The 12593-nt window shown below is 37.6% G+C and overlaps 1 protein-coding gene across 1 annotated transcript; it reads right to left on the reverse strand.

The window, feature by feature from the left end:
- LOC132189868 (26S proteasome regulatory subunit 4 homolog A) lies at positions 1-10874 on the reverse strand. Its single transcript, XM_059604685.2, has 6 exons — positions 10328-10874; positions 3224-3469; positions 1392-1561; positions 1091-1307; positions 863-1003; positions 1-394 (listed from the first exon to the last, which is right to left on the reverse strand). The coding sequence occupies exons 1-6, from the start codon at positions 10802-10804 to the stop codon at positions 311-313; spliced, it is 1335 nt and encodes a 444-aa protein (XP_059460668.1). The 5' UTR covers positions 10805-10874; the 3' UTR covers positions 1-310.
- Between the last annotated feature and the right edge of the window lie 1719 nt (positions 10875-12593).

A 12593-nucleotide genomic window follows, 5' to 3' on the forward strand; every position in this document is an offset into this window, starting at 1 on the left:
TTAATTTTGAAAGATCATGTGTCTTCCTTCTAGCATTATTCAATAGAATGAGGTATGTATCACGAGTTTCCTTGCAACAAGAATACCAGTAAATTTCTCCAATTGGAACCCCCTAATTTAGAATTCTTAGGTGATATCCTAAGGTGATGAATGTTGTATGACCTGAAATTGAAAAAAGCCTAGATGTGTACATTGCCACATTATCCAATATCGCTCTTGAATTCATGTTAAAGTTGATGTAATTTGACTCCAACAGCTAGAGAACAAAGTTGCACATGTTTGTCCGCCATTGACAGAACTAGCCAGTCTTTTACATATAGAGGCCTTCTGGCACCCCTTCTTTCTTTTTGAACATCACCTTCTCCTTGGCTTTCTTGAAGTCTCCGTGTGTTACCTGAAGCAAATGCAAGAGGTGTCAACAATTAAAGTGAGCTAATCCCAAGAAGACGTAATAAATCAATCAGCTGATATGTGATAATGCAGACCCAAAAATGCAAAAGCATACTTTGTGGAGACTAATGCCCAGAAAACGGCATAACATATGAGTTCAACAATAGAAGATAGGCAGCTATTAAAACTTCAGAAATTGATGAGAAGAAAAAAAAATGAAGACTTCAAAATATATGCGCTCATGTCTGCAAGAGTTGCTACTTTACACAAGCAGGTATTGAAGCACATGCTGCAAAATCAAGTGTACACCATGAATGTGAAATGAAACATCAAATAGATTCAGCCTTGCAGGTAATGATAAGTTCCATGTCACTTTTTTTATTGGGTTGGCGGGAGCGGAGAGGTCCAGAACAAGTTGATTTTCAAGCATGCAAGTGTTGGGACAAAGAAGGTAATAAAGTAGATGTGTCACCTTCATACGGCGCTCTCTTAAAGCAAGCAAGCCAGCCTCAGTACAAATTGCTTTGATATCAGCCCCAGAAAATTCATCTTTAGTCATCACAAACTCTTCCAAGTTGACATCATCTGACAAAGTCATTCTTGATGTGTGAATCTGCGTTCCAAAAATCAAACACATATTGCGATAAGACTATATATTCACAATGGTAGTCCATTTCTACAAGTGTTTTACCCAAAGTACCTGGAAAATGCGCCTCCTTGTTGTTATGTCGGGCAGAGGGAACTCAATCTTCCTGTCAATTCGACCAGGACGCAGCAAGGCAGGATCAAGACTTTCAATTCTATTCGTAGCAAGAATTACTTTGACATCTCCTCTTGAATCAAAACCATCTAACTGGTTCAGCAATTCTAGCATAGTCCTTTGAATCTCACGTTCACCACCTGAATGTGCATCATACCTGGGAAACATAGATAAATAATAATGAGATCAAAAGCAGGGCTTGCATACACGAAATATGACAGTGCTACATTAACTACAGTACCTTTTTGTGCCTACTGCATCAATCTCATCAATGAAGACAATTGATGGTGAAAGGTCATCCGCAACTCGAAAGAGTTCCCTGACTAATTTCGGCCCATCACCCAAGTATTTCTGAATTAACTCACTTCCGACCACACGCAAGAAAGTCGCCGCTGTTGAGTTAGCCACTGCCTGAAATACAATATAAGAGCATAATCAGAGTCCCCAAGCAACATCTAAAATGGCTTAATATGTAGGAAAATCCATGGTGACTGAATTCCATGCAGATAGTCAACTTGCACGTTTTAAATGTTGATTGAATACCACGGAGAAAGGGATATGACATTCCATCACAATCTGAAAGCAAGAGCCAAACTGACTATCCAACTTGTAGATGGCAATATTCACAACAAAATCCATGTGTCCCGAATAGAAGATTATTTTTTATCTTTTCAAATTTTTGTGGTGGATTCAGTCCACAAAAATATTAAGAGAAAATGTTTGTTTTTTTTTTTTTGCTAAATATAAAGTGCGTAAAAACATTAGTCACTTCTTTTTTCTATGATAAAATCATTAGTCATGCTATTTTTTACCGGTCGACATCAACATTATCCTTGTATTGCACTTTACAACGACTTAAAGAATTTCATTGGAATTAGAAGAAGTTTCTGCAGGCATTGACATGCGTATGGGATACCGATTGATATCCAACATATGTGCAAACAAAACATCATTTTCGATTAAAACAAAGAAAAAATACAATAATTTCTAGACATCTTTAAATTTGAGAACAAGTTATAAATAACTAGATCAGGCAGTTTGTAGTGAAATACCCAGTTTTGCAGCTCTGGAGTATCTCAGTTCCTATTTCTTTTTTGCGCGAGATGTTTAATTTTGGTTCGTATAGACACACCTCTATGTTTTTATTTTTTGTCCCAATAAAACTTATTCATATCCAACCATGACAACGTTAAGCCTCTTGCGTTGTCCATGCCATTTATATAAAAACTTGCTCAAACAAATGAAATGTATAAGATAAAGGTCTAGACGTGTTTCTTTTTATTGGTAGTAAAACGTGCAAATTGTAAGGAAAATTTGAACAAAACGTACTGTAAGATATTTTGAAAAGAATAAGTAATTCTTATAGGATGCCTAGGAATAAACCAAATATGAGAATCTCATATTCCAAGATATCCTATAAAGAAAAGAAAAGATACCCCCTGAAAAGATACTGATACCCAAACTTGATGAACTCTTTGTACATTAACATTTGAAACCCCATGGAAAAGAATAATACAACTTATACCTGAACTTAATTCTTTTTTCTGTCCCCCCTCATAACAATAACTTTCTTAAAACACCACCAACTAAATCATTGTACACAACATTGTATGTATAATTACTACAAGCAATACATAATGATGAAACTAATGCAAAAAAAATCTGACCTACAAATGACATTCAGCATGGAGGAAAAAGGTGTGCTGAACCTTGTAACCTAAGCTCAACTTTTCTTGCAACGGGATTCCAGAGTCTAAATATTGCCTTCAGATTTCAACAGATCATTCATCTATAAATAACTGAAGGTTTTTAATTGTAAAGAATGTGAAGAAGGCACCCTTCCAGCAAACTTTATGAGACAATGCAACTTAAGTATTTTTTTTTTTTTACAAGAAGAAATCTACGTTATCAAAAGATAATCAAATCACATCAGACAATTGACAAATTGTGAAAGGAATATGATTCTTTTTTCCATACTGGTTATTTTTTGGGTTGTGTCAAACTAACAAGCAGTATGGGGAAAAAAAGATCACAGACAACCACAAACTTAAAATATATAACATAAATATGCACCTTGGCAAGCAAAGTTTTCCCTGTCCCAGGCTCCCCATATAGTATGACTCCTTTGGGGGGTTTGATACCAATATCTTCATACAATTCAGGATGTGTAAGAGGAAGTTCCACTGCTTCTTTGATTTCCTGAATCTGGGCATCTAACCCACCTATGTCAGCATACGACTCCAGTGGAGCCTTCTCAACTTTCATTACAGACACCATAGGATCAACCTCATCTTGAAGAAGCCCAACCACAGAAAGGACCTGAACAGAGTGTAAACAACACAAAATAGCATTCAAAATTTCAAGCTAGACATAATTGATGTGATTGGTATTTAAACATGTTGGTAATTAAATTGACCCATGGAGCATCCACATGGGTTAGTGAAGTTATAATTCAAAATGAGATAATCTTAAGGAATATCAAATAGTGGGTGAGGCAGTTACTTGATAACTCCCCACTAGTGAAAATTCTAAGGAGACTAGTAGCGTCCTAGGTGACAAAAAAGAGCTCTAACTCATGAGGTTGTGCATTGGACATGGCTGTAAGAAAAGCAATGAATCCAACTTGTGGAAGATCCGCTTGGATTGAGGTATATATCGAATAATCCGAAAGTTAGTTTTTAATTCTTTTTGGTCTCTTAAACCTAGTCCTATGGAGACAAGGAAAGAACCCTAAACCTCTAAAAGACCCCTTATAGCTTTGTGCCACCATAGCCCCCTCATTCTCTCAAATTTTTGACAACTTTCTCAAGAGCACACACACCCTTTAGCCCCTGTACCATTTGGCTACCTCCTAGACTTGAGAAAACTATACTTCTCTTCAATTTTCTCTCATCACGTGACCAAGGAGGAGGTTGAACAGCAACTTCTCATCAAGTGTTTCAATCTCAAATTGAATTTTCAATACCCTTTGATCTCAATTCAATCTTCTATGCATGATTATGATTATAGCTTCTTGTGTTCACTTCAAATATGTGAAATTGATCTCATTTTGTTTTTTATTTCATAAACAAGGTCTTTGGAAGGTAACGTTTATGTAAACAAATTTTCTCATGCATGATACATCACATACATGATTTATCAAAGATTAGAACCATACAACATAGTTTTCAAAATAGTCGGGTGTCATTTTTTTTTTAATAACGAGGAACCCCTCCTAGGTAGGGCCACATTGTGTACCCACCCCTATTAAGTAAACCTCGGACCCGTGTAAAGCGCCCCATTCACACGGATCGGGTAATACTCCGGCTTTGCCGGCGGGCTAGCCTTAAGGAATTGTTGGCACCCAAGGGGATTCAAACTTTACATCTCATGGACTACCACAAAGACCAAGGCTCTTACCACTTGAGGTGTCAATTTTCATAGAGCATGAAACGTTTTTTGATAAATCATAGTAAAGCATGTAGTTGTGTTTGTTTTTCAATTAAGATTCATGAACCCATGATTTCTACGATAGTAGCATATACTTTTTTTGATAGTAGCATATCATCAAATTTTTCATGATTTCTCAATGGTTTACATCATTTAAACCAAGTTTTTTACATATTGTTATATGTTAACTATGTACAAACTAGAAGTTGTTTTGTATCACCTTATGAAAACCTTATTTCATGTTCTGTTTTTAAATTGATTTTATGTATGAATTAAAAACATCATGTAATACTTGACCATAGGCTGGCCAATCCATACGGTGCCCAAAATTGATATTTTCAAGTCTACGCCTGACTACATGTTTTAGAAACATTTGAATCACCAAAAGAACTTTCAAAAATTGTTTTAAAGTGTGATTTAGTGGTCCGTACAGAACCTCCAAAGGCTAAAAGCCTGTTTGAGATTGCGTTAAAGAGCTTAAAAAATATTTTTAGTACCTAAAAAGTTGTGCCAAACAAAAAGCTAAAATGTTTCATTAAAAACTCAAAAAGTACGCATTTGACTTTTTTATTTTAAAAATGGCCAAAACGCACTTTTGGCAAAAGTTTAAAAATGAAGTTTTGCCAAAAAACTCTTTTTGACATAAAAGCTGTATTTCTCAAACACAATCTCAAACATGCTTTAAGGGCTTGTTTGGGTGTGCATTTGAAGGGCATAAAAATGCGTTTAACACTCAAAAAATCCGTTTGAAGAAAAAAGTACATGTTTGGTAAAAAAAATTGAAAGCGCTTTTAAGGGTCCAAAAGCCAAAAAATGGCCAAAGCGCACTTTTGGCAACAGCTTAAAAATGAAGCTTTTGCCAAAAGGGTTTTTTTGAATTAAAAGCTTTATTTCTCAAACACTATCTCAAACATGCTCTAAGAAATCATTCCCAAAGTCCTCAAATTAAGTTTTTAGTCAAGTAACTGATTTCAACATATTCTAGGCAATCTTAGGATTCATATTGAATTGACTTTTCAAGAAAAATCACACACATAGCTACTGATTTAATTAAAGTGCATGAATTTCATACAAAGATTTTAGAACACATGTTTGATCAAATTAATTTAGGTTATGGGCTGCAAGAGGCATTTGTAGCTAATTGGGCTCAAACTAAGTAAGTGTGTAGCTGAGCCCGATTAAGCGATTTTGGGCTTTAAAATGTGGAACTTAGTTTGAAGAAGGTCCAGGGGGACTGATCTTGGTGATTTCCCAATTTAGAAGGCCCATGAATAATTTTAAAGAAATTCAGGAAAGTTTTGGACGTTTCTAAAATAAAATAGGCTAAAAAGCATTTTTATAGAAGAAAATGTTTTAGAAATTTTGAAGGCCTAAAAAAAATGCTTTTGCAATGATTCCCCCAAAAAGGAGGTTTAATCTAATTAAACCATGACCCCATATTTTCAAGAAAGAACCTTAAGAGGGGGAAAGCCAAGAAATGTCTTAGTTTAGGGCCAACTTTTAACTAGGGTTATAATTGTTTAGGCTTAGGCAGTTAGGGCTAACATGTCAAGTCTTGTGACTTAGGTTCTTAGAAATCGATCAAACTACCTGCAGTTTAGAGATAAATGGTATTCCTTACCCCTTCTGCGTACATGTTTTACATTAAGTTTTGATAAAGGTTATGATTTTATCTATGTTATGAACTGTTTTCATGAAATGACTTTATCAAGTTATGACGTGCATTTTAATATGTTCATAACTGCTTTGTTGTTCATATTTATGACCTTTGAGCCTCTGATTCTTCTAGGTTAACAAATCTAACCTTAGCGGATTGGGGGTGTTACACTCCATGTTGCTACTTTAGTATGTTATCTTAAGACCATGATTAATACGGTCCCGCAGAGCATGTCTAGGAGAGCAGTCAAGTCTAAACGAATTGACATGAGTATCAGGGGCAAATTGTTTGAAGCACACCTTTATTTTATTTTATGGCTCATAGCCCTGGCAATTATGTCTTTTTTATTAACCCCTATTCAGGTTGTGTGCATATTTGATTGATACTAATTCATGGACTAAATAAGCAACTACCTCCTCTACTCTCGGTTCTCATTTTCTCTCTCTACCCTAGCGGTGGTGCGTCTAGGTGCGTCACGCTAGGGTTCTGCTTCATATCGTCATATCGGCGCTCGGCCGTTTTGCGGGGTTCAAGTTTTTGCAGTAGAGTAGCGTCTTTGGTCTGTTTTGTATAGATCGTGAAGGTGTCTTCATTGCTGGGGTTTGTGTCAGGGTGTTCATCTTCTTTGGTGATGAAGCGTTCTTCTTTTGGGTTGGCTGCATGAGGTTGGGTATGGAGAATTGCTTCTTTGTGGAGGCCAAATCCTTCTCCTTTTTGGTGGAAACAGGTAAGTCAGAGCTCTAGCTAGAGGAAAGGAAGAAAGGTTTTACTGGGGTTGTCTCCTTGGGCTTGAGGTGTGTAGCCTAGTTGATCAAGATGGTTGAAGAGGTGCTACTGAGTACTGGAGCCGAGGAGTTCGTCAAAACAACCCCGGAGGCTTCTAATGTCGTCACCGTCAAGAGGGGAGGCAACAGGGATGAGAGATTTTTGGAGGTGGCATTTCAAGTTATGGGCTGCCGAAGAGGGTTCATTTTGCTACCAGAAGGTCGTGAAGGGCGGAGATGGAGTAGATTTTCTGGGGAGCTGAGCAAAGCTATTGCTTTCTTTGAAGCCATGAAAGGTCCTCCTTCTGATCCTAGTCTTGGGATGGGGGTATTTCTTCAACCACAAGCAAAGAAGACATCTACGCAGACATTGGTTCAACCCTTGGGTGCACTTGTTGAAGATGCTGCAGCCGGTTCTTCTCAAGATGCTGAAGATGGGGGTAGGGTTGTTTAGAGCAAGAAGGGGGTGCGATTTTTTCTCCTTTGGGCGTGGAAGGGAAGCTTTGAGAAGGGGTTAGCCGAGTTGGACCAGGTGATGGCTTCATTTTGGGCTGGGTTGGTGTGGTTTGGGTTACAATTTGGGCTGGGTTGTGTGCCCAATGCGGCTTTTTGGCGAGCGCACAAGCCCAACCGCAAGTATAAGCCCACAGTTCAACTTGCTTACAAACGACCTCGTAAGCCCAACCCCAATATTAGGGATAGGTCTGACCTGGATCTAGTGTCACCGATGATGTTGTCAAAGGCTTCGCCAGAGTATACTCCGGTAGTTGCAGTTGGTATGGTCCATAGGTCGTCAGAGGCTTCGATGGAGGTTCTTCCAATGGCAGTGATTTTGGATGGGCTTTATGTTGGGTCTGATTCGGCGAGCCTGGTGGCATCATAGATGCAAGCTCATCACCGGTTTCCCTCCAAATAACGTCGAAATCTCAAATTTCGACTTCTTCTCCTGTGATGGCGCAGCACAATTTTGGGGGGGATCCCCTAACCGGCGATAAGTTTTCTTCAGTGTGGATTTCTTAACCCCCTGGTTGCCGGTAGCCATGGGTCAAAGCACGGTAGCTTCAAGTATGGTCCCTCCTCCATCCATGCCAACAATTATCTCTAGGTTGGATCCAAGAGGGACTTGGGCTTTTGATTTGAGGGCAGAAGGGACCTCTAACCTAGTGTATACTCCCCAGAAGGTTAAGGGAAGAAGGGAGATCCTAAATTTAGACTGCTCCATTAATTACGAGGCGAAAGGTGCTTCCTCTAGGCGGGGGAAAGGCAAGTCTCAGGCCATCTAGCGTTGAGGGCATCAAGGGGTCTTGGCTTTTGCTTTGTGGTTTTTGGGTTTGTCGGGTTTTAGTTTTGTGGGGTTTGGGTTTGAGAGCATGGGTTGGAGCCTCTGTGTATACTGCTTGTGTACTTAGGAGTGCCTTACACTTTTTAATATATTATTATTCATAAAAAAAAAATAAATAAATAAAAAAAAAATAAAAAAAAATTGTCTGTTTTATTTTTGATATAATCATGAGCATATTAGATGGTACAAGGTCAAGCATTGCTTTGAGCTGTAAACTCATGAGGGATTAAAGATGCTTGATTTGGTGTGATCACATAGTTTGGGACATGGACGATATATAATGAGTGGTATGCTATGTTAGTTAGATGGTGACTTAATATAGCGCTCCTACCCTATGCTTTCTCTTCAGGTCACACACTTCATTTTATGTATGAAGAGATGATTGAATGAGAGATCAAGAGGAGAAAGTGTATGGACAATGTACTCAATGTGGTTGAGTGTGAGATGGAAATTAAATTGACCAGTGGAGCGTCCACATGGGTTAGTGGACTTATAATTCAAATTGAGTCTTCCCTTTTTCCTTGGAAGAGCATTTGGAAGGTGAAGGCTCCACCTCATATTACTTTCTTCACTAGGGCAGTAGCTTTGAGTAAAATCCCTACAATTGATAACCTTAAGAAGCGGGGTGACCCTTGTCAATTGGTGTATCGTAAACCACCTCCTCATCTATTGTGAGTTTAGTAACGAGATATGGCACTTGGTTCTCATTTTATTTGGTCGTAGGCCATGCCTAACAATATCCTAGAGCTACTTCAATGTTGGAACAGGCAAAGATGAAGACAATCCAAAAGGGCCATATGGAAAGCCATCCCTGCTTTACTAATGTGGAGCATTTTGAGAGAAAGAAATAGACATCTTTTCAAGGACCGTGAGTCTAATGTGCTACAATTAAAATCCCTCTTGTTGAGATCCCTTTTGGATTGGGCTGTAACTTTTGTTCCTAATTTCTCTTCCTCTAATCTGGTAGATCTTGTTAACTTTTAGAATTTCGACCCAAATAAGGTGGTTACAAACTTACATGTACGAGAGCTTTTCTTCTTTTCTAATAAATTATTATTCATCAAGATAATTCAAATTGAGATCTTTTAAGAATTATCAAATAGTAGGTGAGATGGTTATTTGATAACTCCCCACTAATTTGGACTATAATAGGACTCCTCTATTTTGAGTTGCTAAATACTCTCTTCATACGACTCTAATAGAGAGATTCTACATTGTCCTCGGAGTGCTATTGTGTGAAAGATGGTCCCCCTATGCCTTATGTGATGTTTATGGAGGGAAAGAAATGTGAGATGCTTTGAGGACTTTGAGGACCTTGTAGAAGCTCACGTCCTTTTCCTTCTTTACTCTTTTCACTTGAACAGCTACTTGGTTAGCTCCGTTAGTAATTAGTTTTTCCGATTTTCTTGTTCCCTTTTCTTCTCCTAATTAGGCTTTCTCTTGTATACTTCATGTATACTAGGTTGCACCCCTTGCGCTTTTGTTATCTACAACATTACTTAAAAAAAAAAAAAAAAAAAGTTATAGAAAAGCACTCAAAAAAATTACGAAAAATATTGTTCCTCTCTCTGCATCATAATCTCAAATCTCTAAGGTAATCATCACTTGCCCTAGAATTTGAAGTGTGTAAAGGAGACTCTAGTAGCCTCCTCGGTGACGAAGAAGAGCTCTAGTTAACGAGATCGTACATGAAGATCCACTTAGATTGAGGTATATCGAATAACCCTCATTTAACAAAACCTATAGTCCTCCTTTATCATCATTCCAGTGTCTATCCATTTCTCGTCTGGCTGTGACTCCAATAGAAGTCTATATTAAATGTTTGATGTATAGAGTTTAACCTTTCAATAACCACCGTAAACACCTTTTGATCCTTAAACAGTTGGCCAAACTCAGAATCCTTAAATTCCAATATCAACAACTTCTAAAGCCAATTTGAAGCTAAAAAGAAAGAAAATCACAAAAAATCAGCAACAAAAGCATACCTTGTTGTGCATAAGAATGGCACATCCGGGCTCCAGCTGATCCTTATCGACAAACGAGAGGATCCCGACGTAGTACTCGGGCCCAACCGAGGACGAGACAATGGCGTGATTCTCGTCGATGAGCTCCTCGAGACTGCCGACGCTCATGGGGGTGCCACGGAGATCGTCGACCTTAGAGCGGTCCTCCTCGTTCTTCTCCTCCTGGGGCCTGAGCCTCTCCTGGTTGGCCACGAATTCCTCCTCCATCAGGAGATAGTCTTTGATGCGCTCCAGCTTCAGGAGACGGAGCTTGCACTTGGTCAAAGGAGTCACGTTGGGGAGCCGGCCCGCCGCCTCCGGGCCCTTTTGCTTCCGCTGCTTGCGGCCCACGCGGGCGGGAGGCGCCGCCGGCTCGAATTTCTTCTCCTTTTTTTTGCCGTCGTCGTGTTTGCGGTCGCCGCTCTGGCGATTCAGCCCGCCAGATGGAGCCTGACCCATTTTCTTCAAGGTTTTCCGAGAGAGACAGAGAGAAAGAGAAAGTGTGTGTGTAATAAAGGGCGGTTTGCTTGAGGGAGGGGATCAGTGTGCTTTTGGGTGGGCTTTGAAAGATCCGGTGCGGGGGTCTTTGGTAATTTGGTCATTTACTCTCACGAAATTATCAAGCGGAAAATGTTTGATAACGCTTTTTTAGAATATATTATTTTATTTACTTGAAAAATATTATTACAAGACATAAATGTGATTGTAGTTTTAACTATTTTAAGGTCTCGTTTGGTTTGCGAAATAGACCTTTTTTTTGGACTAGTTAACACTCTATTTCTGAAAATAGTCTATTCTCATAAGACTACTAATCTCATACACACAGGGTTAGTTAAGCTACTAAAAAATGAGTGGCTTAGTTAATCATTTCCTGTAGAATTAAATTAATTGTGTAAATTGCCACAAAAACTCCACTTGTGAGATTAAATTTTGTTCTCTCTCTCATTCTTCTATATTTCTCTCTCTCTCTCTCTTTTATATATATATATATATATATATATATATATATATATATATATATATATATATATATTCCGTTTCTCTTTTCTTCGTCTATATTTCGTTCTCTCTCTTTTTCTATCTCTCTTTCTATTTTATCTCTAATTCTTTTGGTACAGTTTTTCTGCAAGTGCAAATGATTTTTTTTTTCTCTATGTCGTCTCCCTTTTCTATACCATTTCTCAGTTTTTTTTTTTTTAATTCTATTTTTTTATTTCTTTTGATTATCTGTATCGTTTCTCTCTGATTTTCTTCTCTCCGTTTCTTTTTTCTTTTTAATTTATGTATCTTTTTTTTTTTTTTATTCTGTTTCTCCGTATCTCTTTTTTCTCAGTTTTTTTTTCTTTGACGGAGAAACAGAATCTGCAAGGTTTTTATAAAATACAAATATATAATCTCTTTTTTGATTTTTTTTGATTCTCTGTACATTCTCCAACTATATTTTTTTGATTTCAAGATTGAGTTTGATTTTGTTTTCTCCAACTATATTTTTTTTATATAAATAATTTTGTAGCATAATTGAAAAAAGCAAAAAAGAAAAAAAAAAGAAATTATAATAAATTTGTTTATGTTTTTTTTAAAAAAAATGAAAGTTCTTAATAATATAAATTGTATTTGTATTATAATTGTATTTTAGAAAATTTGATCACAATATGATTCCATTCACTAACATATTGCATTGTACCAAACGAAGGAATATAGTTAGCTAGTATATTCCAGCGTTACAACCAAACAAATGAATATGAATAACTAATCTATTCCATACTCTTCTATTCTCAGTAGTAGCTAATCATTTTCCAATGGACTAGACATTCCGCGAACCAAACGAGGCCTAAGAATATAAAATGATTAAAATTATTTGTTATTTATTATTGTTATATTTTTTTTTTTTCTCTCCTAAAAGAGTAAAAAGCTCTTTCAATGGGATCCGGATCCCTCCCATTACTTGAAAAATGAGTTTCTCATTTTTTTTTAAATCCTAGCCGACATTTGCATTTAAGGGTCAAAGTATGCCATGCATCTACTAGTATCAAAACCCAAAAACAAACACAACCACACTAAATTATATCAAATTTAAATTAAAAAAATTTATTTATTTATTTTAAAATAAATTAAAAAGACAACCCTCCAAAAAAGAGAAACCACCCCAGAGAGAGGTGGGGGTGGCTCGCCACCACCCCCGCCCATCTGGGATGGCGTATGGCCAACCAGATGGGTGGCTGGGGTGGCACGAGGGTGGCCACCTCCA

Source organism: Corylus avellana, chromosome 9 (genome assembly GCF_965113065.1).
Source record: "Corylus avellana chromosome 9, dhCorAvel1.hap1.2, whole genome shotgun sequence".
Taxonomy (NCBI): domain Eukaryota; kingdom Viridiplantae; phylum Streptophyta; class Magnoliopsida; order Fagales; family Betulaceae; genus Corylus; species Corylus avellana.